Source organism: Denticeps clupeoides, chromosome 10 (assembly GCF_900700375.1).
Source record: "Denticeps clupeoides chromosome 10, fDenClu1.1, whole genome shotgun sequence".
NCBI lineage: Eukaryota > Metazoa > Chordata > Actinopteri > Clupeiformes > Denticipitidae > Denticeps > Denticeps clupeoides.
The window spans coordinates 9,057,225-9,083,364 of NC_041716.1; the positions used below are offsets into that span (position 1 = coordinate 9,057,225).

At 44.7% G+C, this 26,140-nt stretch overlaps 2 protein-coding genes across 3 annotated transcripts in view; both read right to left on the minus strand.

Moving 5' to 3' along the window:
* Positions 1–1,482: 1,482 nt before the first annotated feature.
* On the minus strand, positions 1,483–10,407 carry srms (src-related kinase lacking C-terminal regulatory tyrosine and N-terminal myristylation sites). Its single transcript, XM_028993658.1, has 8 exons — positions 9,495–10,407; positions 8,549–8,670; positions 7,625–7,791; positions 7,092–7,239; positions 5,574–5,732; positions 4,786–4,967; positions 3,488–3,644; positions 1,483–2,582 (listed from the first exon to the last, which is right to left on the minus strand). Exons 1-8 carry the CDS (start codon positions 9,851–9,853, stop codon positions 2,383–2,385), a joined length of 1,494 nt encoding a protein of 497 aa, XP_028849491.1. The 5' UTR covers positions 9,854–10,407; the 3' UTR covers positions 1,483–2,382.
* A 622-nt stretch (positions 10,408–11,029) lies between these two features.
* nol4lb (nucleolar protein 4-like b) overlaps positions 11,030–26,140 on the minus strand; it is a 72,328-nt gene continuing 57,217 nt past the window's right edge. Inside the window, exons 6-11 of one of the 2 annotated variants that reach the window (XM_028994552.1) lie at positions 18,964–19,304; positions 18,236–18,415; positions 17,849–18,037; positions 17,369–17,488; positions 16,204–16,408; positions 11,030–16,022 (exon numbers count right to left, since the gene is read on the minus strand). In XM_028994552.1, the coding sequence (XP_028850385.1) occupies positions 15,805–16,022; positions 16,204–16,408; positions 17,369–17,488; positions 17,849–18,037; positions 18,236–18,415; positions 18,964–19,304 (1,253 nt within the window). In that variant the 3' untranslated portion in view covers positions 11,030–15,804. Of the gene's footprint in view, positions 16,023–16,203; positions 16,409–17,368; positions 17,492–17,848; positions 18,038–18,235; positions 18,416–18,963; positions 19,305–26,140 lie in introns of both variants that reach the window. The other variant, XM_028994551.1, reaches the window with a different exon arrangement.

The window sequence follows — 26,140 nt, forward strand, 5'->3', positions numbered from 1 at the left end:
CCGGCCGGGCCCCATGGGCAAAAGCCCGGCCACGAGGCGCTCGCTCATGGGACCCCAGTAACCATCTGGGTCGGGTTCACTGGCTCTTTGTTTTTCCTTCCATGAAAGGTCATCTGAGCCGTTCTTTGTCTCACCATTTACCTAAGACCAATTTGTCATGGGACACCCTACTATTTACATTTACGGCATTTATCAGACGCACTTATCCAGAGCGACATACAATCAGTAGTTACAGGGACAGTCCCCCCTGGAGCAACTTAGGGTTAAGTGTCTTGCTCAGGGACACAATGGTAGTAAGCGGGATTTGAACCTGGGTCTTCTGGGTCCACCTCTACCACCTCTACCAGGGACACCAAGTGCCCTAGACAACATAGCTCATAGGATCATTAGGGCTCTCAAGCTCCTGCACCACAATAAGGTGATGGATCAAGGAGATAGCTTATGGTTTAAATCTCCCTTTTCTTCAGCAAGTGACCCGATGTATTTTAAGTAGAAAAAGATGAAGAACGCAGCCACTGTCAGAGTTTGAAGATTCGGGACAGTCTACAAACTGCAAGCTGTACAAAACGTTTACAGAGAAGGAATGTTTAATGTCTTCTTCTGGCTGTTCATCTGTAAAAAGATTACCCACGGGAAGACAAAAAATACAAACATATGCTGAGATATTTTAAAGTAGATAAAGAATGTATTTTTAGATCTACTTTAATGCGCATTACATGTGATCATGTAAAATAAAATGAATATTCCTCCTCACTGTGGGGCAGTGGTGGCCTAGCGGTTAAGGAAGCAGCCCCTTAATCAGAAGGTTGCCGGTCTGAATCCCTGTCCGCCAAGGTGCCACAAAGCACCGTCCCCACACACTGCTCCCCGGGCGCCTGTCATGGCTGCCCACTGCTCAGCAAGGCTGACATATTTTGTTGTGTCACCGTGTGCTGTGCATGACAATCACTTCCCTTTCAAATACCTAGATTTCCCAAAAATCTGCTTTTAATGTCGAAGAGGCATAGTAGCATACCCAGAAATCCAGTTTAAAAAGTTTCATCATACTAAACAGATGCTTTTTAAAATATAAAAATGTTTTACAATCCACCCAGCCATTGTTAAATTCAAATATTTTACTATGAATTCTAAATTAGTAATGAAAAATGCATCACATTTGTCTTATAAATTCCAATATTATTCTCTTACCTCAGAAACACCTGTATCCCAACTTCATAACCACCACACAGATTAGGGAGGAAGTGTACTTAAACACATATGATTTGATGTTACAACATGCATGTCACAACCATGCCAGCTGTCCCCTGTAGGCAATTCTCTGTACATATTTAGTGTGCAAAAATGCGTTTATTTATCCCAAGGCAATTAAAAGTAAACAGTCAGTAAACGTCTCACAACCTCTGTTCCATGTGCAGTGGCCTTTTTTTTTATCTCCGACATGCAATGTGCTATAAGGTGAAGTATAGGGTACACATAACGTGCTACTTTTTTCACATTTATTGGAAAATTATTTTGTTTTAAACCCACAAATTTGGCAGCATTCTTTCATTCAAACAAACGAAACAAAAAAAAATTAAGAACATACAAATACGATTGAGCAAAGGCTTTTATCCATTTATATGGCTGCTGTGCTTTTTTGTAACACAGAATTTCATTTGAGGACATACTGCGTTGGAAGTTTGTGGATTTGACTCAGCTCAGGGGCAGAACACCCTACCGCAGTCTGGAGAAAGTCAAGCTATTTAGCCAGCAAATGCAACTGAAACTACTGGAACCTCAGTGGCAGTTCATGGGCGGGTGGGAAATAACCCTGAATTTGAGTCTCCTGTGCTGCACGTCGTCTTCTTTTTGTAAACACTTTCACTCTCCTGCATATGTCCAGGTTCTCCAGGCTGCCGCAGCTCAAGCAGAGGTAAAACCGCAATTAAAACGGAGGTTGCTTAAGCCCTCTGCAGGAATGGAGATTAGAGAGATCACGCTGAGACTCGGCAACAGCACCTCCGCGCGCACACCCTCTCCGTCGGCCTGGCCTTGCAAAAGTCCTCATTGTTTTACAAGTTCCCATGTGTCCACACAGCACTGGCACATTGCCAGCAGCCTGTTTCAATTCTGCACAATCTGAACCAATCAGACTCACAACCACAGCCAGTGCTACCAGATGTACAGATAGCACATTGTGGCAGAGTCTTTATTGCACATAAAACCATTAATAACAATAATAATAGAGTGATTATCTGACTGTAAAAAAATTAAACCTTCAGAAAAAAACTATTTATATACAAGTGAACACAGCTTGGTCAGTACACAGTGTCCACCAGGTGCATATGTGTTTGTTCTTGCATTAGTGCATGGATGCCCCCCCTCCGTCTCTCTCCAGGATGGCTATACCTCGATGGTTTTATAGTAAAGTCTGGAGTAGATCTTGTCCAGCTGGCTGTGCAGTGCATGGAAGGATGGCCGTTTGGAGCATTCTGGGTTCCAGCAGTCCAGCATGATTCGGTAGATATTGGGTGGGCACTTGGAGGGACACGGCAACCTGTACCCCGATGTCAGGATGTCCAGAACCTCCTTATTGTTCTTCCCTGTGTTTGTATGTGTAATGGAGTTAAAAAAAAAAAAAAAAAAAAGGAGAGATCTGAGTGATTTTAAGATTAGATTAGAACTCATTTAAATGACTCATGCACATAGTACAACCAAGGCATGCAAATACAAATAAATTTCAAAATATGTACAATGTAGTGCAAGTCACAGCTACATAAGTCACAGCTACCTATGAACAGTTGGGGAAACACAGGCTCTGAGACAGAACATGAATTAATAACTACAGCAGCATATTACACTTATGCAAATCACTGTGATGTCCATGATTAGTTGGAGCGGAAGAAACCGTTCCCGAGCCTGTTTTCTATATTCAAGCCTCATTATAGTAACATTTGATCTTTGGAAGAATTTGCTCAACGGCTCTAGTTTTAAGACGTTTTCTATGCCTCTTTAGTGCCTCAATTCCGAAACAGGCAAAACCTTTTTCTAAAAGAAATCTGGAGAAAAATCACACGCAGCTGGGGCACAAAAATTAACTATTTGCTTTCAAGATTGGTTTATTGTCAGTACACAGTATTCCGTGTACTGAAATAATGTACCCCCATAGTGCAATCATAAAAGAAAGAAAAACATACACACTAAACTATACTAACTAAAATTTAAATACTGTACAGATCTTTATAAAAGAAAAGTAAAGCTTTTCTGTACAATGAACAGGACAAAATCATGTAGGATGCCTGTAAGTGGATATGCTGATTTCCTAGGCAGGGTGGGGTGACTGCTTCTAGTGGGAACGCCTCGCTTGTCACGTGGCAACTGCATGTTAATTCATGCTGAAAGTGGCCAAAATTTTGGCTTCATTAAACATTGAAAAATGACAACCTGTCATGTAACTAAAGCCAGACAGCAGGTATCTTGAAGTCATTACTGAGGATTGTGTGCCTACCATCGTAGGGCAATTTCCCACGAGACATGAGCTCATAAAGCACCACGCCGAACGACCAGACGTCCGACTTGACTGAGAAGCGCTGGTGGAGCGCGGCCTCCGGAGCAGTCCAGCGCACAGGGATCTTAGTGCTCCTGCTGGCTGTATACACGCTGTCCTACAAATCACACACACAAGCACAACTTGAAATACACAACGTAGCCAGCAAAATCCGTTTTCATGCAGAATTGTGGAAAAGTGAAAGTATACAGTTGTGGCCAGAAGTTTAGACTGATGCAAATACTGGTTTACAGCTTCTGTTTTTACTATGGCAATTTGCATGTACTCCACAATGTTATGAAGAGTGATTAGATGAATTGCCATAAGTGATAACTAAGTGGCTTGGAGAACAATATATTGAAATTTTGGGTCCATGGCCAGGAAACTTGGGGTCAATCCTCAAGAGGCGGGTGGACAAACAACAAACCATACATTCTGACAAACTCCAAGCACTGATTTGAAGGAATGTGTTGCCATAAGTCATGATTCGACCCAGAAGTTGATTGACAGCATGCCAGGACAAATTGCAGAGGTCTTGGGGGGAAAAAAGGGGTCAACACTGCAAATATTAACTCTTTGCATAAACTTGATGTAATTTTCAAAGCCTTTGAAACTTACAAAAATGATAATAATTATACTTCAATACACCACAGAAACAACTGACAGATCTACATTTACATTTACAGCACTTATCAGACGCCCTTATCCAGAGCGACTTACAATCAGTAGTTACAGGGACAGTCCCCCCCTGGAGACACTCAGTGTTAAGTGTCTTGCTCAGGGACACAATGGTAGTAAGCGGGATTTGAACCTGGGTCTTCTGGTTCACAGGCAAGTGTGTTACCCACTAGGCTACTACCACCCTGTCTAGATCTAAAAACACTAATGCAGCAAATTGTATTTGTGTCATTCTCAAAACTTGGATAGATCCTTAACCATGTCATCATAAATGCGAGGCATAAAACGAAAGTCAATGTGTTTATGATGAACAGACGGCATGACAGGCTAAGGAAGAAAAATAAATCTAATTCCTGGTTCCTCATTTCTTGTTGAGCACCTGTAACAAACCATGAAGAATTTCCAACTACTTCACCACAGAGGACAAGAACAGCGTCGGTGCACACTGTGTACATTATACACATGATTACTGTAAATCATAAAAAAATAGAGCTGATGCTTCTTCAATACACAAAAATTGACATCTGAATGAACCTCGTTGCTACTTCTTCATTTTATTACATCTGGTGGCCAGTTGTTACCTTTATTATGCGAGCCAGACCAAAGTCGGCCACTTTACACACCAGGTCGTCTCCCACCAGAATGTTCCTGGCAGCCAAGTCGCGGTGAACAATGTGTCTGTCTTCCAGGTACGCCATGCCTTCCGCCACCTGACTGGACATGTAGATGAGGTGGGGGTTGGTCAGTAACTGTCCCTCGGGTGCTGAAAGCAGAGTTGAGGACATGGGAGTTGGTTGATGTATGTATGGGTGTGTGTGCATATATGAGTAATCTGTTCACATGGGTGCAAAGACCTAAGATGGCCACAGTGCAATCAATCATCCTAATGAAAATGAAACCTGCTGAGAGCAATACTGTGCTTGCGTAGGAGTGCAAGTCGGTGGGAGTTCTGAACTGCAATAAAGTTAGAAAAATAACAGTTGGTCTGTGCCTTTCACTTCACTTTTTGTCACACCCCTTTTGGTGTGCGTCATCTTCTGCCTTGACTAACAAACAGAATGGCATTTTAACAATGGACGCCCATTTTGCAATTGCCTCCTGAATGAATGATGTCTATCCCTGTACTTCTTAATCCATTCTTCACCATTATTCAATTGATTTTATGAACAGCTTTAATTTAGCTTTATTATAATTCGTTTATTATTTTTAAATAAAAGTATACCAACTTTATGTTAAGACTTCTTTTTAGAATTGAATTTAACTGGTGTATGTCTCGAGAAGCCTTGTACGAAGAAAGTATGATCACCATTACCTGTGTAACATTTGTATGATTACTTGCTTTTGTGTTCATGCAACCGGTGGCACTCACTGGACAGGTAGGACTTCAGGCTGCCTTTGGTCATTAGCTCAGTGACAATGTAAACAGGTTCCCCTCGAGAACACAGGGCCAGGAGCTGGATAAGCTTCGGGTGGTGCAGATTCTTCAGTGCGTGGACTTCCTTGATGAACTCGTCCTGCTTGGTGTCCTCTGTGGCCGACAGGGTAGGAACAGAAATGGTCACTTTTGCATTTTACTATTTAGGCAAATTTTCATATCCAGACCATTAATATAAAATAACAGATGCCTTTATCCATTTATACTTACACATGAACACAATGGTCGTAAGCGGGGTTTGAACCTGTGACTTTGTAGCCTTCTAGTTCATAGGCGAGTGTTTCACTCACAAGGCTACTACCACCCGATCAATGACCGTTCACTGATTACAGTGACCGGTCATTGGTAACCCTTGCACAACAGCCAACAAGCTATGCATTAATATTTATTAATATTATTTTATTATAATATTATTTTTGGGCTTATTTCTTGGGCTTTCAAAAATGTCTTACTGTCAGACATAAAAGCCTGGAATATTTTTTTTAATAAAATAAATAAAGTGAAGTGATTGTCACATGTGATACACAGCAGCACAGCACATGGTGCACACAGTGAAATTTGTCCTCTGCATTTAACCCATCACCCTGAGTGAGCAGTGAGCAGCCATGACAGGCGCCCGGGGAGCAGTGTGTAGGGATGGTGCTTTGCTCAGTGGCACCTTGGCGGATCGGGATTCGAACCGGCAACCTTCTGATTACGGGGCCGCTTCCTTAACTGCTAGGACACCACTGCCCTCTTAATCTCTTAATTTCTTAATCTCTAAACAAAGGAGAATTTTTTCTCAGGAAACAAAGTTTAAATTAGACCACAGTTTACATTTATAAAGTACAGGAAATAATCTACACAATTTTCCTTTAAACACTGCCATTAAAAACAGTGAATAATGTATGAACAAAGGATCATCAGTTCATTTTTTTTTCCAGATAAAAGGAAACAAAACTCCTCACCCACAACCCACTTTGCTTCTCTTAGCTCCGGTGAGCTGAGAAAAGGACATGTGAAAGTGTAGCACAGCACTGCGTGAATCTCTGAAAGCGGAATTCAATACATAAAAATAATGCACAGCAACCACCAGCTTGGGCTGGAAAATTCCTTCTTATAAGCATATAAGATTTTATACTTCACAAAGCCTTACTCGCCCGAACACTCTGCTCTCAGTGCCTCTGACACCTTATGTGGCCTGGATTTATTACTATAATGAATCACATGAAACCCATATCCCTATATCTAGGGGCAATGGGGTGGTTGTAACTGAACGGTTGCAGGTTCAAATCCCAAGGTCACCACCACTCACTGCTTTCATGGCTGCCCACTTAAATAAAGAGGACAAATTTTGCTGTGTGTACCGTGCTGTGTATCACAATGAAAATCACTTGCACTATACATATCTGAGTCCACATACCAGACTCATGCAAGAGTACAGATGTGGATAATGACATCAGGGAAACTAACCTTGTTTCAGCGTCTTGATGGCCACTTTCTGGTTGTTGGTGTGCCACACTGCCTCCCACACCTCTCCAAAATGCCCCTCACCAAGCTTCCGGAGCAGGCTAAACTCCTCCCTCGGTCTCTCCCATGGTTCCATGTCAAACAGCTCCCTCTAAAAGACAGAAATTAAAACAAATAATCTGAATTCGAACACCTTAAGAAAACCAATAGGTCCCCATATGTGACAAACATTTCTTGGAGGAAAATGTATGAAGGCACCACAACAAAAGCAATAAATATTGAAATAAAACTAGTTTTCAAAAAGTGCACAAATAAAAAATTATAAGACAGTTGAAATATGCGGATGGACTCTAAAGTAATAAGACATTAAGGTGTGTCCTTGCAGAAAGTCCACTCCCTCTATGACTCTAAAATGACTATGAAACGAAGAGAGGATATTCTAGAATCACGGATCTAGATCCGCCTAGTTGAGTGAGGGCGTGTGTGTATTTCTAAAACCACAGCAGTCTGGGTAAAACAGTTAATGGTGGCCATACTTTCTGCACACACGGCTGGTCGAGAGGGCAGCCAAGAATCCTGTTGTTATTCTGGTAGTAACGGATGAGCTCATCCAGGGTGCTGAAGGAGATCTTGTCTGATATGCAGTACGCCCCGATCGTTGATCGATGGATCCGGAAATGGTAGACGTGACCTTCATTTCTGGCTGTGAATTAACAGCATGGCAAAAATAAGCAAGGAAGCAGTCAACACGAGGCGAAATGGCGCGGCCATTCCAACACTAAAAAAAATACAGTTGCCCCCTTGTGGAGAAACGTGACTGATGCAGTAAATTAAATGTTATTTAATAATGTTCACAGACTTAATGACTCCATAAAGAAACAGACAGAAGTTTTTAACCATTCATATTTCAATGATTGTATAGTGTAGTATATAGTATACAGCATTAGGTTGGAAATTTGTTGGCAGTATTAGTAGTATTCTGTGCCTTCAAACAAAGGGAGGCGTGTCCGCTGAGGCCACCAAAACCACACCCCTTTCACAAGTGCTGGGGAGATCCACTGATGCTAATGTGATCTAACCTTTACAGTAAAAAAAATTTAACTACACGATGTAAACCTGGTAAACCTTCACTACATCGTATTACGGAGTTCACAGACTTTACACTTGTTTTCAGGAATTATTTCTTTATATATATTTTTTTAAAGTTTATTTTATTAATCTCAAAGGAAGTTGCTTCTCTGCTTTTAACCATCACCCTTGGTGAGCAGTGGGCAGTGCAGCTATGACAGGCGTCTGGGGAGCAGTGTGTAGGACGGTGTTCAGAAAAAACAAACATCACACAATTTCCTTTGCATGGACTTTAAGTGGGATCAATTGTGAAAAAGTAATCAGTCGTGAGAGTGGAAGGATGGCAGATTACATGGTCAAGGACATGAAGAAGACGTGTGGAGACAACTCACCTGAGATGGTGTACTCATCACTGTGGCTTTCGCTGATCCGCACCAGAAAAGAGCCGTTCTTGTTCTGAGCAGCAAGCAGCAGCTCTTCTGCTTTCTGTCTGTTTATGTTCCCATAGTACCACCTTCACACAGGGCCAAGGGCACAGATTAGATATGCTGCATGTAACAAAGCACCTCAAATCCAGCTCGTGGTCAATTATCAAAGCCGCCCATCGGTGGGCGATCTGGCCACCGAGACGAGTTGAAGTAATGACCTTGATTATACAACCAAAAAATGTGCCAACACGCAACATATACAAAAGGAGGCATCACCTGCATAGCAGAAGAAAAATATGGGCGCGGCCTCACAGGGCATGGGCTTTTTTTGTAAGCGTTTCCATGAAGCTCAAGTTTCAGCGAAACTGTTGCCGGTACAGGAAGGCGCTGTGTGCCTGTAAACCTGCTTTATTCCTCTCCATGCCTACGAATGGCATTTCTGACACCGTAATGAAAGCAGACCGCCTCCGGATCAAGTATAATAATAATCACATCCCAGACCCTTTTCAACCCGTCCCATACAAATCTGACACGTCAGTTTTAACCTTATCTATCCAAAGTGATTGATGATGACTTAATGCAAAAACTTTTTTTTTTTTTTTTAGAAACCCCACTGAATTGTTCTGAATTATTGTTCTGAATTATTCTTTATAAAAATGAAGAATAAACGTAACAGTCATGCGTTGTAACATAGCCATAATAACAGAGGATTCATTTATTATAATACTAAAATGTACTCAGAAGGAGAAATCAGGAGTCCAGCGGAAGACCGACACTTAAGACGCCTTGAAACTTCCAATGAATGAGATGAAACCCACAATGACCGCCGGGAAGTTTGCCGGGAAGAACCTCCATCCTCGGACGCGTCGTAACGCAGCTGCTCCACCATTAGACGCGAGTCTGTACTCACTTGTATTTCGCGAATTCGTCCTGCACCAGCGCCACGTAGTTGGCCGGGACCAAGCCGGACTCCAGCGAGCCCGTCAGCTTGGTGGCCAGCACGTAGTCGCCGCGCTTCTCGATCACCGACAGCTTGTCGCCTTCCTTCACCGAGAGCTCCTCCTCGCTCCGGGCTTCGAAGTCGAACAGCGCCGCGTAGAGCTGCGCCGGTCGCTTCTTGGGCGCCGGGACGCGCAGGTCGCCGGACACGGTGCGGATGTCCGCGGACGCGCTCGGGTTCGGGGCGACGCGCGGGTACTGCGCCACGGGCCAGATCCAGTTCCACAGGCAGCGCATACACGGCAGGCAGGCGCGGCAGCAGCTCTCCATCCCGGACCGATCGCCTGGGCCGGGCCCGTGCGGTGGACGCGGGGGGGATCCAGCACACGCTGCGGGGGTGTTGGGACTACGGCAAAAAAAAAAAAAAAAAAAAAAATGAATGGAGGAGAGGAGGATGAGGAGGAGGAGGAGGAAGAGAGGGGGAATTAAATAAATAAAGACGCGAAGACGCGCTGCGTGTCTCGGGCGTGGAGCCGCCGAACGCCGCCGCCGCCGACGGGGAGCACTAGAACACGCGCAGATCAGGTGGAACCGGTTCCCGGTTCCAGACCCGGCGGCCTGGGCGAATGCGGAAACGCCATGCCGGTCCTGCGGGAGAGACGCGCGGCGACGCGGGCGTCCAGGCGCGCAGCGGCGGCGGCGGCCGCGGACCGGCGTCGCCCCGGAAGCCCGCCGGAGGAGGCGACGGTTCGCGGAGGAACGGCCGCGGGCTTTTTATTGTCTCGAGATCTGAACATTGCGTGTTTTTTTGTTGTTGTTGTTTTGGTTTAGAAGGCGGCGTGGGGACTTCACGTCTTCCCTTCTCCCGCAGCGACGCTGATCTCGCGAGGAAATCCGAGACAAGTGCATGACACTGGTTCTCGTTATCGTGACGAAAATAAAATCACGTCCGTAAAAATGACGTACTTCGCATTAATATTTTTTTACATTGTGAGGATGCGTAAATTTAATGCTTTTTAAACAGAAAATCCTATTTGAACATATTTATATTTTGGATGATTACGGTATTCAGATGGGTTCATAATACTATCTTACTGGAAGACCAGTGAGTGTGTGAATGCTACGTGGTTTAAATGTGTTGTAGTTGGAATTGGTGCCACTTCTAAGTGAAAGTGAAGTGATTGTTTTTGTGAAACACTGCAGCACAGCACACAGTGACACAGTGAAATTTGTCCTCTGCTTTTAACCATCACCCTTGGTGAGAAAGGGGCAGCCATGACAGGCGCCCATGGAGCAGTGTGTGGGGACGGTGCTTTGCTCGGTGGGGATTCGAACCCTTCTGATTACGGGTCCGCTTCCTTGCCCGCTAGGCCTCAACTGACTTAATGTACCATAGTTGTTGTCCTGGATGATGCTGGAATGTACATAGTCCGGTTTAATCACACCATTATTCTAATTTCTACTCAGAGTAAGTCAGACAGATAGTTAAGCACTACAAGCACAATCTGTTTCGTATATAACACACAGTTTTATTAGTATATTTAGCTTTGTGACATACAACTTGGGAGGAAAAAAGGTCACAAGTTTATGTTTCAAACATTTTTTTTTAACCGTAGCCTGACATCACACCAAAGAAAGCTTCCTTTCAAATCATTGGTATTTCATTAATCAAAGTGATATGTTAGGCAAAAAAGCCACCCATGCTGTTTTGCATTGAACAAACAGAATCTTTTTTTTGTCGTTGTAGTTTTGTTTTTTAGTCGCTTCACATATATATTTATCAACACTTTTCTAAATAATTAAAATATTCAGCCACATGTACTGGGAAAAAAAAATCACTGTTTAACACAATAAATATAAAAAAGAATAATTATTTCATATAATTTAAATGGTATCAAAGAGGGAAATGGGCCTTTCGGTTCATGACTTAAAAAAAAAAAAGGTTCTCGTGTTCCTGAGTTTAAATTTTCTTGTCGTGTGTTTTTAATACTATAAACCCATTGGAAGGTGTATGAATGGCTTCTGATTCACCGTGGAACCCCTGCAGTAACTGGAGGAGCCAGGTTGAGTGGCAGGCCTCCGGCTTGCTTGTTGTCGTCTGAGGCAGTGGGTAAAGTCTAAAGGCAAAAGGTCACCGACCCTAACAAGCAAATCACTCGTTTCTTTTTTAACAAAGCACAGTCCCATTTCCCTTCAGTGAGCAAAGAATCTCATTAAATTAAGCAACGTACAAGTACGGAGGAGAGGAAAAAAAAAAAAAGTATGCAACAAACAAAATAACAGAAACAAAATCTTGTTTTTTTTTTTTCTTCGTCAAATGTCTGTACATGTAAACATCACACTTCCACTGAGTCCAAAATGAAGAGGAAAATCCAGTTTCACGTTGGTACAGATACAAACTGAAATCAGCTTCTGGTACATTAAGGTAAAAGTGGGGGAAATAAATAAAAGAAGAAATCTAAAGCACCACTGAAGTATGAAGAACAGACTATAGTCGGAAAAACCGTTTCGTTGTCTGGCTGTACACTGCCTTGATAGAAAAATAAAACGTTGGTTTCTTTTTTTTCTCGTATTTTTCTTTCCCTTGCTTTAAATATCGTTTTTGCTGACTGTACATCTGACCAAAGCAGATATCTGGCGAGATCCTTTAGCAGAGGTCCTGACCAACATTGCACCACTGCGCCCTGTTTGCGCTAGGACACCGGCTCCGCCCTCCTAAAAGCCTCCGAGATAAGATAAGCGTCCCGCTCTGAGAGAACTGTGGTTCTCCGTTGGTTCTGCGATGGCGGTAGTTGCTCTTCAGGGAACTGTGCTTGGCACATTTTCTTCTCCCAGCCCTGAGGGGGGGAAATAAGTCTCGAAAAGCACGTGTACTTCCGAGTGTACTCTACCCACGGCTCCCCCAGGGTGATGCCGGTCAGGCCGCCTGCTAAACGTTTTTTTTTTTTTTTGACATCCTTGTTTGGAATGTAATGGCATACAGAGTTTAACGTCACTTGTGATGTGGATATTGTACAAAATAGTTCTGAAAAGACCACTTACTTTGCTATACAAAAAATTTATAAAGCAACAGTAGTAAGAATAAAAAATAGAAATCAGATAAAAAGGTATCGACAGTGGGCCGGGTTCTGGTCCTCCACAGATTGCAAAGAGTCAGAAGTCTGAGACAGAATGCTCCGATTATGGCTAAAATACTCTGTGGTCTCCAAGACGCACTGTATACAGTAGCTGCACACAGAAAAGGGCGTGGAAATCATAGGTACACCTTTTTGAGATTGTCGTCTGCCTAGTTTATCTTTTTCTTTTTACAGTGTCGCGGAGCTCATAAGCGGTGGGTGCGGGAGGGTTGAGCATTCAGCTAGAGCTTCTTCCTTTCAGTAATCTCACGTCTGTAGACCTCTTCGTTTGGGTGCCCCTTTGTCTTGTTTATGGATGCATAAAGTCACATTCTTACTTTAACTGGTAGGAGAAACAATAAAAAAAAAAAAAGGAATAAAACAAAAAAAAAAAAAAATCTCAGCAGCGGTAGAATTTTACAAAGCATTTGGGTGAACGGGCAGGGGGGGGCAGGTCCATCCATCACTCCAATGTACGCGGCCAGTAAAAAAACAGGTATGGTTGGGGGGAGGGGGGGGGGGGGATACAGTAGATGAGAAATAAAAACGAAAAGAGAAGCAGATTTCCAGAAGGCGCGGAAACAAACACAGAATGAAGAAGCGACATAATAAAAAAACCAAAAAGCAGAAGAAGGTTCCTGTTGTGATCCGGCAGCTCCGTTCTAGAACAAAGGATGCTACGACCACGCCAGGGGCCGATGCTGCATGCGTGTTTAAACAAAGAGCACCCAATCAATCCATTATTTTGTTTCACCATTGCTTTGCTGCCGTGCCTATTTTTCCCATGATGCACTTGGTAAGTTAAATGGCAAACCCAAGGGGAAGTTTCGAGAGGCAGAAATGGAGTGATAGATGGATCCAAGGTTAATTAGAGGGCGGTGGGGCAAAGTAGCCACCATGGCTAGTTTAAGGGAAAAGAACACAGTGAGATGTAGCCTTGGACTGGTCATTTTGCATATTTTTTCATCACTCGTCACGACCAACAGCTTCTTAATAATCCGCAGCTGTTTCTGAGAAACCTCTGGATCGTGCACCCAGTCAATTTCATAAATACATTTTTTACTTTTTTTTTTTTTTTTTTAAATTAGAGGAGGTTTGAAATTGCACACACACTCACACACTACTGCAGTCACATGCAGAGGAGCTGTGTGACCTGCAAGTTTAGTCAACAGGCGTCGATGGCCGTCACGGCGAGACAACACCCTCACACACCCATAGATGGCTTTCGTTCACACAACACGCTCCTCCCAGTAAAGGTACAAAAAGGCGATGACCTCCGACTCTCGCAGGATTAGTTAAAGGTAGTCTCTCATAGGTAATGTCATGCTGTCACTGACCAGAACTGCTATGATTATCAGCTGCATTGCGATACGATTCTTCTTCTTTTTTTCCGGCGCAAGATGGAGGGCCAGGGGAGGGGCCCAACCGCAACTCAATTCTGCCGCCACAGTGTGCAAAAGGGAGCAAAGATTACAGTGACAAAGACAGCGGGCTCCTACTCGCTAAACGGCCAGAAGGGAAGAAGGAGGGGGGGGAGATGACAGCTTCATTCATTCAGTCATCGAAAAAGGCGAAATGCACTAAACACGGGCTGCACGGGTACTGTAACACAGGCCCAGAACTCTCCAGAGACGAACCTCGGCTAGAAGCACGCGTTTCACTATTACACAACAGAACAGGCTGTGAAATGAACATTTAAAGCATTTTACATAAGCTGTAAAAATAAACCGCGGGACAGTTTAGTCATTCGGTTGTCTTGTTTTCTTCTTTCTCTCTATCGTTTAAATGGACGTTCGTCTTGAGGTGCTCTGGTTATGTAGGAGGCTGGCGTTCCTGCCTTTGAGGTCTCAGGTCAGAGGCAAAATAACCATAGCAGCAGCAGCACGGATTAATGGCCATTTTTTTGAAAAAGTAAACAGACAAAAAGACAGACATGCATCTCCTCCTCCGTAACTGAGCTGAAAAGGAGGAAAAGCAGGAGGAGGGGGAAGAAGCCGAGTAGAAATAAAGAGGTAAAAGGATCAGCTAGACCTTTATGAGAGGATGTGACGGAGTTGGGCACGGGGAGAATCATGGCCACTCGTCATGTGGTGAAGCCATATGCTCTACTGGGGGCTACGGCCAGCAGCCAGGCCCAAAAATTCCAAATCTGCGATACGTTGCAAGACCCTACACAATACTTTCATCACTGTTCAGTCTCTCATTTGGGGCCAGCAGTTTACTTCCAGTTGTGGTCGACGCATTTTCAGTAGGCTTTTGGACTATATACATATGATATAACAAAAACAAGTTTTTTTTTTTTCATAAACCTCCAGTTAGAAAGCTGGAGACACTTTTTTTTTTTCTGCAGCTCTTGAAAATGTCTTTCACACAGTGAGCATTAGAACAAAAATAACAACAACAAAAATACACATAAATGGGTAGATCTGAGGTATTTCCAGGCAAAAACCTAATGGCGTCTCCATATGCATAAGTTAAGAGCCCCCCCACCCAGGGCAGGAGTGGTCATCACTCGTTGGGGGGGGTGAGGTTGGAATTGGGGGAAAGTGCTTAAGGACACAGAGAGCATTTTATTTACAGCAAGTACAACGTCTCTGTCCTTTCTATTTCTTTTTTTTTCTTTCACGTATCCATCGTCCTTCAGCCTCGGTTCAAAGTGTCTTCACAAAGATAGTTCTTTCTTCTCGCACCTCTCTCTCTCTCAGAAACTTCAGGAACGAGTGATAAACAGTCAAATGGCTTCCAAAAAAAAAATCTATTTGACATATTTGTCGTCAAGTGTATCAGTAGGTAATCAGGGAGTGCTGTAATGACTGACTGAAGTGGGGGGTAGAGCATACTGTAGAGCCATAAATCACAGTCTTCATGTACTTAAGGGTCTGTAACAGAGCATGGGCTGAAAGACCCCGGCTCTGGCCACACTCCAACACCTACTGATTTAGGTTTCACCTTCTTTTTTTCTCCTTTTGGCGGAATGGTCTGACAGGTTCTACGACTCATTTTGGTCTTGTGGAGGCCCGTGTCACTGCACCTGCACCCAAAAGCACTGGAACAGCAGGATGGTCCTGAGCCCAGAGATTTGAAATCAAGTTTTAAAAGGAGAAGGGGAGAGAAAGAAAGATTTGGACTGAGGGGGAGACAGAGGAACTAGAATGTTCGTCAGGCTCAGTTCTGCTGCAGGATCAGGTTCTCCAGCTCATCAGCGGAACGCAGCAGGAAAGCGGCCGATTCTCTGTATCCAGCGATCAGTTGCCGGACTGCTGTGATCTCTGTGGGACTCAGCTGTGCTGAGGCTCCTCCCCCGTTGCCATTTCGCCCAAGGCTGTTTGAGCTTGACGACGACGAGTTGCACGCCAGGGACTTCATGCTCAGATCCGTAGGACCTGAGGAAGAAGCCAAAACATGGATCAGATGCAGGCTTCATATTCAACAGAGATCTATGAAAACATGGTGAACCCATAACCAGGAAGAATATTCAATCTATTTTACACTTTGTAGTCATAGAACGACCCTGAAGAATCTGTAATGCCTCATGAGCACCACTTACAACAATCTTATTCTCACCGTTGCTCTGAGAGGTGGCTGTTGTCAAGGAGACAGGGTGTTGCATATTGGCACCCAGGGCGCCATAACCACGGTAACTGTAGTTCAGCCCGCCATTGATGTAGAGCTGGTCCTGGGTGTACGCCGTTGCAGCCAGAGAGTAGGCGGAGTGAGTTAGGGAGGTGGGGTCACGCACGATGGGCTTTTCTAATGCGATCTGCTCCTCCTACAGGTTGGGAGTGAATACATGTTACACATATAAACATATGACAAACTCATACATCTGTAGTAATTGAAAGACATTTAAACTCTAGATTTAAATATCACTAGTCATTTTTAAGTATGTTTAAGGCCTTATTCTTTGGAAACTTGAATTTAAAACTTCTTTTGAATTTTAAGGCTATGCGCTTTGTGCTCTCGTCCAAACCTAATGGCTTGTGATGCAAGTAGACGGAAATGACAACCTGTTGCCCACATTTATAACGCATAAGATTTATACCACACAGCTCTACACAGAACATAAAATAAAATGAACAAAATGTAATCAAAATAGAAATTTGTTTTTGTCTACAGGAATAGGTTTAATATGGTGATATATATAAAGTCAAATATAAACCATAAATATTATTAACTAGGAGATTGCTGATAGTCTTTTTGACAAAAATATACTATTGAGTTTTTTTAAATCAACCAATATGCAGTGTAGTTCAGCACAAGTACCACAAAACGAAAACTGCAACAAACAGCTGTACTACACAGTAATTTCAACAAGAGAATTTTATAAATACTCTGAATAAATAACCTTTTATGTACTGTGACAGAATTCATAAATTTCTTCAGCCATCAGTATTTACTATCCTACCAAGGTTAAGCTGTTAATGGTTAGCCATTAATATCTAATGATCATCAATGTAAGCTTTTATGTAGTTCAAAGAAATCTATAGCCACACATCATAAATGATTTCAAAATCTATCTGACATCATCAGGTAATTTCAGTAAAAAGGTAAATGATTAAATAATTCAATTAGATAATGTAAAAGTAGCTAGTATAGGCTTGATTACATTTAGGAAAGAAGATTGTATATTATACTCATTTTCAGCCAAATATTCACAAATTATTCATAAGGAGAGTCATACGGAAATATTGACCAAATATTCATATGGAGAGTCAAGTAGACAGCTTACATGTGTCTGGTATACGTCCATGCGCATTCTCTTCGCAGCCTTGCGTGATTCGCTCTCACAGGCAGCGGCGAGAATGTTCTCAGCCATGGCAGAGGTGAGGTGAGGAGGTGTGGGGCGGGTCTGCTACCACAAAATATAAAATACATAAGAACAGAGAAGTGGCCATTTTTCCCCAGAAATGCTCTGTTTGCTCAGGCCACAGTGGATATTTAAACCACTGGGTGGCAGTATTGAGCCTCACTCAGCCAAAGCTTTATTTTAGTTGGCGGGAGAGTGCAATGGGTGCACAAGCAGATGACCCTGAGAACTCCATTGCCAATCAAGCAGGAGAGAGAAGTTTAATTCAGTGCAAAGCCATTCACCGTGTGAGCCACTGTACTTTTTCAAGGTTCCTTCCCATGGGTCCACTCTTTGGAGTGAATGTATATTTCATTTGTGAGACACAGCAAGACAGAGAGACCGGTAGACAGACACACACACCTCCATGCCGTTTTTCTTCATGCGGCGGCAGGATTTGAGGTAGGTGCGGATGCGCTTGCGGGCGCGCTCCTGAAACTCGGGGAACTGGCGACTGCACGACTCAATGATGGCTTGGATTTTCTCCTTTGGCTGTTTGGAAATGGGCACCATGCGGTCCAGGTTCTCGTCCACAAAGAGCCTCACAAACATCTAGGATAGAGCGTGAATGGTTCAGCACATTTATATCATTAAATAGCAATCACCCAAACATCTTGAAACAGTAAGTCCAGTTTGTCAACCCCCGAATGAGCTCATGGTCACCCTAGTGAAGGAAAAGCATGTTAAAAACACACCGACACTGAAGTACATTGAGGCAAAAAAAACAACAACAAAAAAACAGGCTCTTACATTAAAAGCTTTCAGTCGCTCTGGGTCCACTCCCTCTGTGTCGTTGATCTTGTCACTGTCGTCATGGTCGTCGTGGTCATCGTCGTCGTCATCCGCCGCCTGGGCTCGAGTCACAGTCAGGTCCTCTGCGCATATCTCCATCTTCACAGAGTCAAAGCTACCCGAGCTGTACTGAGGAGACTGTTTACGCACAAGGGAGGGGGAAAAAAGAAAGGTAAGCTCCTCTGCCCACTCATCTGTGTGCCTGTTGGACAATGACGGACCAAGGACGGCTTCACAGATGAAAATGCAGCCTCCTCTGACCTGCTGTAGCTTCAGCCTCCTGGTGCCCCATATACATTCTTCTGTTTTCATATGAATAAATATGAATTGATTATCTGCTACTTTCACAACACATAGTAGTTTTGGTCCATTTCGAGACAATGAGAGGGTTTCACTACAGGCGAAAGGTAAGTTACTTTCAGCCTACATAACAGGATCCATCCTAGTATCTGGGCAATGCAAGGTACTAAATACAAGGTTCCTTCTAAACTGTGCACACTGTTCATTCGTAACGCCAACGTTCCACCTCACTGAAGGTGTTATATCACTAACTTTCGATGTGGAATGGCTGAGAACAAATCCGGGAAGTTAAGACACACTCAGCATATTCTAAATCCATTTTGCTCTTGACAATAATGAGATTAATGAAACATGGTGATCAGTGTTGCAATATTCTAGCCCCCCACCTTGCTGCTGTAGTCCCTGATGTCTCTGTCGAGGCGCAGTTCGCCAGGAAGAGGGGGTTTGGTGGGGTACTTCCTGCGAAGGTCCTCCACTGCATCAGGAGGGAAAGAGGCCAGCAGGGCGTTGGGGGGCAGGCGGTCCGTCAGGTTCACTGGCTGAGGCTCCTCCACGGAGGACGAGGAAGAAGAGGTGGTGCTGAAGTCCAGGGGTGCCGCTGCCCTGTTACCGTTCACCTCGCTGTACGACACTGCGCCAACTCCTTCCACCTGCGCCGCCCCCACCGCCGAAGGAGGAGTCATGGTGTGCATCCCGTTACCGCAGCCACTTTCAGATGAGGAATCATCTAAGGAAAGAGAAACACAAACCTCAGTCCAACCGGTGAGGTATCTTCACTCCCATTATCGCAACACCAAAAATTCCCGATGTCTTTTGGAAGAATGGTGTCCATCCATTACAAAAAAAAGATGCTTTTCCTTTGATGTGTCTGTTTCACTGCCACATTCTGCTCCAGCCTCCATGAGAATAGTAGATTAGAGTCCCTTGTTTAGGAGCCAAGACCATGGAACACAAACATACACAGTGTGACACGCTACAGTTACAACTCCCGAGGGACCAATTTGTGGCCCGCCACCGCCACACATGGCATGCGCTGCACCTGCAGCAACAGCAGAGGGCGACGTGGAGCAGCGTGTCAGCAAGCTCTGCCCTGCCGGTCACCTACGAAGACAGCAGAGTCTAGCTGGAGCGACGTGGGACCGATCGTCAGACCAAAGTCATTCGTTTTTTCCACGCAACCCCTTTTTGTGGAGATAATGTGGGAATCCAGATAATGTGGGAAATCCAGCATGTCAGACATGCACAGCACACTGCTTCAGCGTGTTCATGATGAGGTGGATGTGGCAGCCATAAAAACACACTTTTGTTTTCAGCAGCAAAGCAGTGAAACCAAAAAAAACAAAGCCCCTCCTTCAACGCCATACCAGAGTGGAGCACGTGTGTGTGTGTGTGTGTGTGTGTGTGTGTGTGTGTGTGACCCGTGTGGGCTTACAGCCTCCATGCAGCTGTGGAATAATGTACAGTAAGGGCTGAATTGGGGTCAGACTCCAAAGCGTTGGAGAGGGAGCCAAAGAGCAGGACAGAGGGATAGAGGAGGGAGAGGATACTGGACTGGCAGATGACTGGGAGAGGGAGGACTAAGAGGGGGAAGAGGATGAGGGAGAGACAGAGAGTGCAGGAAGCAGGTCACGAGTGGGGTGGGGGCACTGGGGGGTGGGGGAGGGGGGTTAAAGAGCAGGCCAGTGGGGTGGAGGGGGGTGGATAGCGATTGAGCAGAAGCGATGGAGTGAGTGAAGGAGAGAGGCACATAAATTCCAAGGATGGAGCAGGATGATGAAAAGAAGGTAGAGAGTGTCAATTGTGTGTGTGTGTGTGTGTGTGGCGCAGCAGAGGAACGTGTTTATTGACTTGTGTGTAGAGTACTCATGCGCACAGCCTAATTCCTGTCAGCTCAACACAAATTCCCCCCAAGCAAGACCCCACTGGGGTCACCCACTCTTAAAGACATACTGCCTTTTGCTGCTGAACACCACGCAACACACTACACAAACAACACACGCTCATTCTGTGTCCTTGGGGGTGTCAGGGAGCCGGGAGCAGGACAGGGGACTGGCACGCACTGTGTCCAGTCATTGGGAACAATGGCAGCACTGTGCGCGTCGGGCTCACCCGCCTGTTTAAGGCGGCATTGAGAAGCGGACCCTCAATTCGTTCTCTCCCAAGGGTGAGCAACATGAAAAAAAAAAAAAAAAAAAACCCCACAAAAGTCGATTCGGTGAGGGTGCCGCTGAGTGGATGTTTCTCATTGCTCGGGAGGAGCCGAGCGACCCTGGCGGTCTCATTCCACAGATGCCAGGAAACGGAGGATAGGTGCCAACAAGGGATGGAGAGGGATGAAAAACACGGGAATTGCGCCCACGCAATTCTGCTCTGAACCCGGCCACCTCAGTTACTGATGCCTCGTATCTAGCAGCTATAAAATAATTAGCTCGGAGTATAGAACTGGAGTGGCATCAATGGGAATACAAGTGCAATATTTTTCATAAATTAATCTTAAAAAGTAAACTGTTCAGCCCCAAACAAGTATGAATACTTTTTGTAAGGTGGATATTTCTGTGCTGTGAATCAGCCATCAGCTATGATCATTTACATGTACGGCACTTCGCAGACCTTATATAAAGCAACTTGCCTTCAATAGTTACAGGGACAGTCCCCCTTGAGCAAGTAAAAGTGAAAGCAGCGTCTATAACGAACATGATGTAAAAGGTACTGAATTTCAGAAAACCGTAGCCCGGTGCTTTGATTTGAAATTACTAGCAAACAAATGTAAACTTTTTTTTTATAGGCGAGATCAATTTTACAGTCACTAATTGTCAAGTCAGAGGGAAATGTGCATTTGATCAGTGATCAGCAGATGCTACATCTGAACTTGGTTGCTGGCAAGCTACAGCCAATGAAAACTCAGGACGTAGGATGACAGAAATTGGCGGGCATCCTTAACCCAAATTAATTTGGGATTCTGTGTTTATTTATTAAATCAATCATTGTGCAAAACACTTTATCTCCAAGCAGTTTTTAACTCCATTTGGTTATTTCCGGCATCAAATGTGAAGTGACTGTCATTGTGATACACTGCAGCACAGCACACGGAGACACAACGATTACAGGTGCCCGGGGAGCAGTGTGTGGGGACGGTGCTCCTTGGCGGATCGGGATTCGAAACGGCAACCTTCAGATTACGGGGCCTCTTCCTTAACCGCTAGGCCACCACTGCCCTAATTCTAGGGTACCTTTTCACGACAGAAAATTGTATTGTAGACCAGTCAGACCCCGTGCCGATCAGTCATGTATTATTAACCCTTAGAACCTGATCACAAGCAAAAAAAAAAAACACGTAGTGTACAACACTACACAACTGTCACCGTCTCGCCGGTAGCCTCTGCCTCCACCTGGTCCAACATCTAGTCTAGAAATCCATGCCTCTGAGAACAACATGCAGACCTGCACCGTGTTTATATGCTGTCATCTGGTGAGCTCTGGCACAGTAGTCTGTGGATTGGATGGAGTTGTTTGTAAAACACACACACACACACACACACACACACAGAGAGAAGTCAGAAGTTGGCGCGGCAGTGTTACCTGTCAGGCTTAACCCCGCCGCCAGCGATCAGCCACTCGGGTTTCAACACTCCCGGCAGGAAGCGGCGACCTGAGGAGTCACCATAACGATGCATGGATTTTTATTATGGGGTGTTATCTGCGTGGCAGGGGTACGCAGTGCTGCCAAAACCCACGCTGACTACCGCACAACCTGTTCTGGAATTTCACAGCTGATACAAAACTATGTTTGTGTGAGGTGAGCTGAAAAGCTTGCGAGCGACAATGTATGTGCTCATTTATGTGTGAAAAGGTGTGCGTGTGTGTTTATGAAATACTGTATATGCCACACAAAAGCAGATGGTGTGTGTGTGTGTGCGTGATCATACCTACACTCCGTGCTAATGGCGGTACAGCTTGACGGTGTGGTTTGTGTCTGTGTGTCTGTGTGTGCGCGCATGCATGTAATTGTGCGTTAACGCGCATATGATCCACAAATCTGCCACGACATTAAAACCACTTGCCAAATACTTTTCCTGCCTCAAAAATATCTCTGATCAATTAATGCATGAACCTCTGAATCCTGTGGTACCCACAACGTTTAGGTATTTCTCTAACGTAGGTGCATTTGTCGAAGTGAATTTCGGGGGTCGGCGTCCCACAGCAGAACATTGTTGAGGACATCACACCGCCTCAATTGGCTTTTCTTCCCACAGTGCATCCTGCTGCCATTAATGCACACACATGTGACTCCATGACTAACATGTAAATTATTTCCCTCGGGAGCTACGTAAATGAGCAGATAAAACAAGAAAGAGTTGCTTGTTTTCTGTATCTTGAAACTTCTGCCTCTTCTCTCCTCCTCCTCACCTCTGGTTTCTATCACCATATTCAGTCAGAAGAGTTTGCATGATAATAATAATAATAATAATAATAATTATTATTATTATATATATAAAAACCAGATAATGAATATTGTTTTACATGTCACTGGTTTTAATGTTGTGGCTGATGTGTGGATGTGTGCGTGTAGGACCTGAACGGTAAGTCACCGATGCCGCCTTTGCCCAGCCACCCACCATGGTAATCGGTTCCTTTTTAATTGGTGACGAAGACTTCCACAATTAAGACACCCGATGCACAGGGACCCGGGTGATTTTGCCCATCATTTACGGCTCCGGCAGGCTGCCGGTCCGCGGGCCCGCCTACGTTTACATGCTGCAGATGCTCCGGCTCTCTAAATCTCACTACCCCCCCACCCCCGCCCCCTCGCTCTCCTGAAACAGAGACCTTGCGCCGCCCCTCCCCCATCGCTTTTCCCTTTCGGAGATAAAACCAAGCCTTTCTTCTCCTTTCCCCCGTGTGCAGAATTGTTCCCGATTCTACCGTCGCTGGTCCGCTGAATAAGCAGAGGCTGCACCCCCCTCCCCATCTCGCCCCGCCCCATAATGGTACCCCCACACATCCCGTTCAAACACACACTCCCTGCAACTTCGGGTTCAAGCCTGAAGAGCTCCCAGTCAAGTAGAGAGGGCAGAAATAAACAAAGACAAATCAACCCTTTACCCCCTGTGAGTGGGGCAGGCACACACAATTACACGACGACAGAACAACCGTGTCAATACTCCAGATTTCTGTCACCACACAACAGCCTTATATGTTTTTTAAACCCACACTTCATTTGCATCTTTAAGTGAGACATGGAGAGCGTTTTACTTCACATCTTTCACCATTTCAGACGGCAGCATAAATTCGAATAAGCTGTTAGCCTCTTAAATCAATTCGAGTAGTCGGCAGTCTCCACGTACAACTAATTGAATGAAAAAAAATATGCGGCAATCCCAGTAGTGTTTGGAATAACAGCATGTTAATTAAAAAATGAGCGATACGTCAACCTCCCTTGCCTTAAGTCTGGCCCTCTGCAGAACTGAGTAAACATTTTAATCAATGTGATTTAATCTGCAACGTCAATTCCATATTTTACACAAGCCCACATAAATCAGTGTGTCCATCCTGGCCCTCGGTCATGTACATTGATTTAAATAAACTGCATAGATTAATCCCCAGCATTAATTAAGACAATTGTTTCGAATGCAGCAGCAGGCCAACAAATTCCACTTTGACATGAAAACGAAACAGCCTGAAGCCCTGCAGTTTATGCTCTATTCACAGCAGCAGACAAGCCAGTGGGTGAAGCTAAAAACATGTGGCCACTCACTCAGTCACACACACGCACACACAGGGCATCACACTAGCAAACACACCAAGGTGAAGCCATGCAAACTACAAACACGAATGCAGTGATGCAAATGCTCATCTACACAAACTGACTCAGGTGCTCCAGCACACTGCACTAACAGAGTCAGAGACCTTTACGAGGGCTGACAGTACGGGTGAGTAGGGTGTGTGTGTCATGTGTGAGTGTTTCTGTGTGGTGGAGGGTTAAGAAAGAGGTCTTTCCAGGATGAGGGTCAGGAGTGAAGCAGGGTGACACTATGCTGTGTAATGTACACACACACACACACACACACACAGAGCAACACCACATAACAGCACCCTGAGAGAAGAGCTAATACGGCAAAAAATATATACTTGGACTCAATATTCAGAATTATTCAAAATATGCATGAACTATATATTGTAATATAATCTCTGTACAGTAAACACCAATGCCAATAATGACAATTTAAGTTCACCAAGGTTACACCCAAACGTCACCCGATTAAACAAAATCTTAGCTTATGCTTAACCGCTTGTAACCGCTACGCTTGTGATTCATTGTGATTTTTTTTTTATATTTATAAATAATTATTTATTTTTAATTATTTAGGCTGTGTTTAATAACTTATGAAAAATACCTACTTTACCTTGACCCATGGAACATATGATTGAAAAATAAAGTCAAACACTGTACAGTCTATGAAACAGATAAAATAACATGACCGATTGTGAAACTAATGCAATAATTGCATTTGTAATCAATTTCAGTTCTGATAAATATTAATTCAGTTATATGCATGTGCCAAACATTTGTTGGGTTATAAATCATTTTCAGCTTTTGATACTCAAACCACCAACCAGCAGTAGTGGTGTAAGAATGGTTCCGACATCTAGCCACCCAGTGACGGCAGCTAAAAACTATAAAAAGATGCCGGGTGGTGTTCTGTATCACACGGTACCCCAGGCTGCAGCCAGGTCAGGCCCAAAGTCACAGGGATGCTCGGTTTTCTCAATCGATACCAGGTCACCTACAATGTAATGACAGTGTGTCATGGAATAATACTGCCCTATTACATATATACTATTAACCACTGCTGTTTATCAGGGAGAATTGATTTCCGCTCAGACTGCGAGGAGGTAAGGTGGGCTGCTGATGAGGCGAGCCCAAAGACAGTGGACTGGACCAGGGTGGGGAGGGGGAGGGGGGTTGGTGGTAGTTTTGGCAAGGAGGGGTTTCTAATGGGCCAGGCTCGTCATTTTTCATTTGCGGCTCCAGCAGCTCTGACAGCTCCAGGGTTCTCCACCCCCCTTTCCCTCCCCTCGGCGGAGCTGACCCGAGCGCGAGCAGTAACAGATGCTAATTCCTTCACTCCCTCTTCCCCAGTCTCCCTCGGGGGGGTGCTGGTGATAGGAGAGGAAGGGAGGGGTGGGTGGGGGTGTGGTGGTGGGGGCCTGACTCCCCTCTGCGGGATTACAATGGATTATCCCACTAAGAAGCGGCACGAGCTGCTCCCCATGCCTGAACCGCACACCGCCTGGCATCCCCATAGCAACAAGCCTTTCTCCCACTGGCCCCCCACGTACACCCCCGCTGCTGCGGCAGTGACAGCTGTCCCCTCTGACAGGCTGCTGAGCTCAGGGGGGTGGGAGAAAGGGACCACGGAGGGGGTGGGCACAAGGAAAGGGGTCACAGGGAGGAAGGTGAGTGTAGCTCATGTGGCTAAACCTGGGTGAAGAAGAGGATCTGGCACCTAACAGATGGAGGGAGGAGGATGAGGAAGGGTACTGCGGCAGGACAGGAGACCA

What these genes read in the sequence shown, in the direction of transcription:
- srms (XM_028993658.1), bottom strand. Translation starts at nt 9,853, where the DNA reads ATGGAGAGCTGCTGCCGCGCCTGCCTGCCGTGTATGCGCTGCCTGTGG. An exon ending in TGATGAGTACACCATCTCAG is followed by an intron (nt 7,792 to 8,548) that starts GTGAGTTGTCTC and finishes GTTAATTCACAG; the next exon opens with CCAGAAATGAAGGTCACGTC. An exon ending in CATCAAGACGCTGAAACAAG is followed by an intron (nt 5,733 to 7,091) that starts GTTAGTTTCCCT and finishes TGTCGGCCACAG; the next exon opens with AGGACACCAAGCAGGACGAG.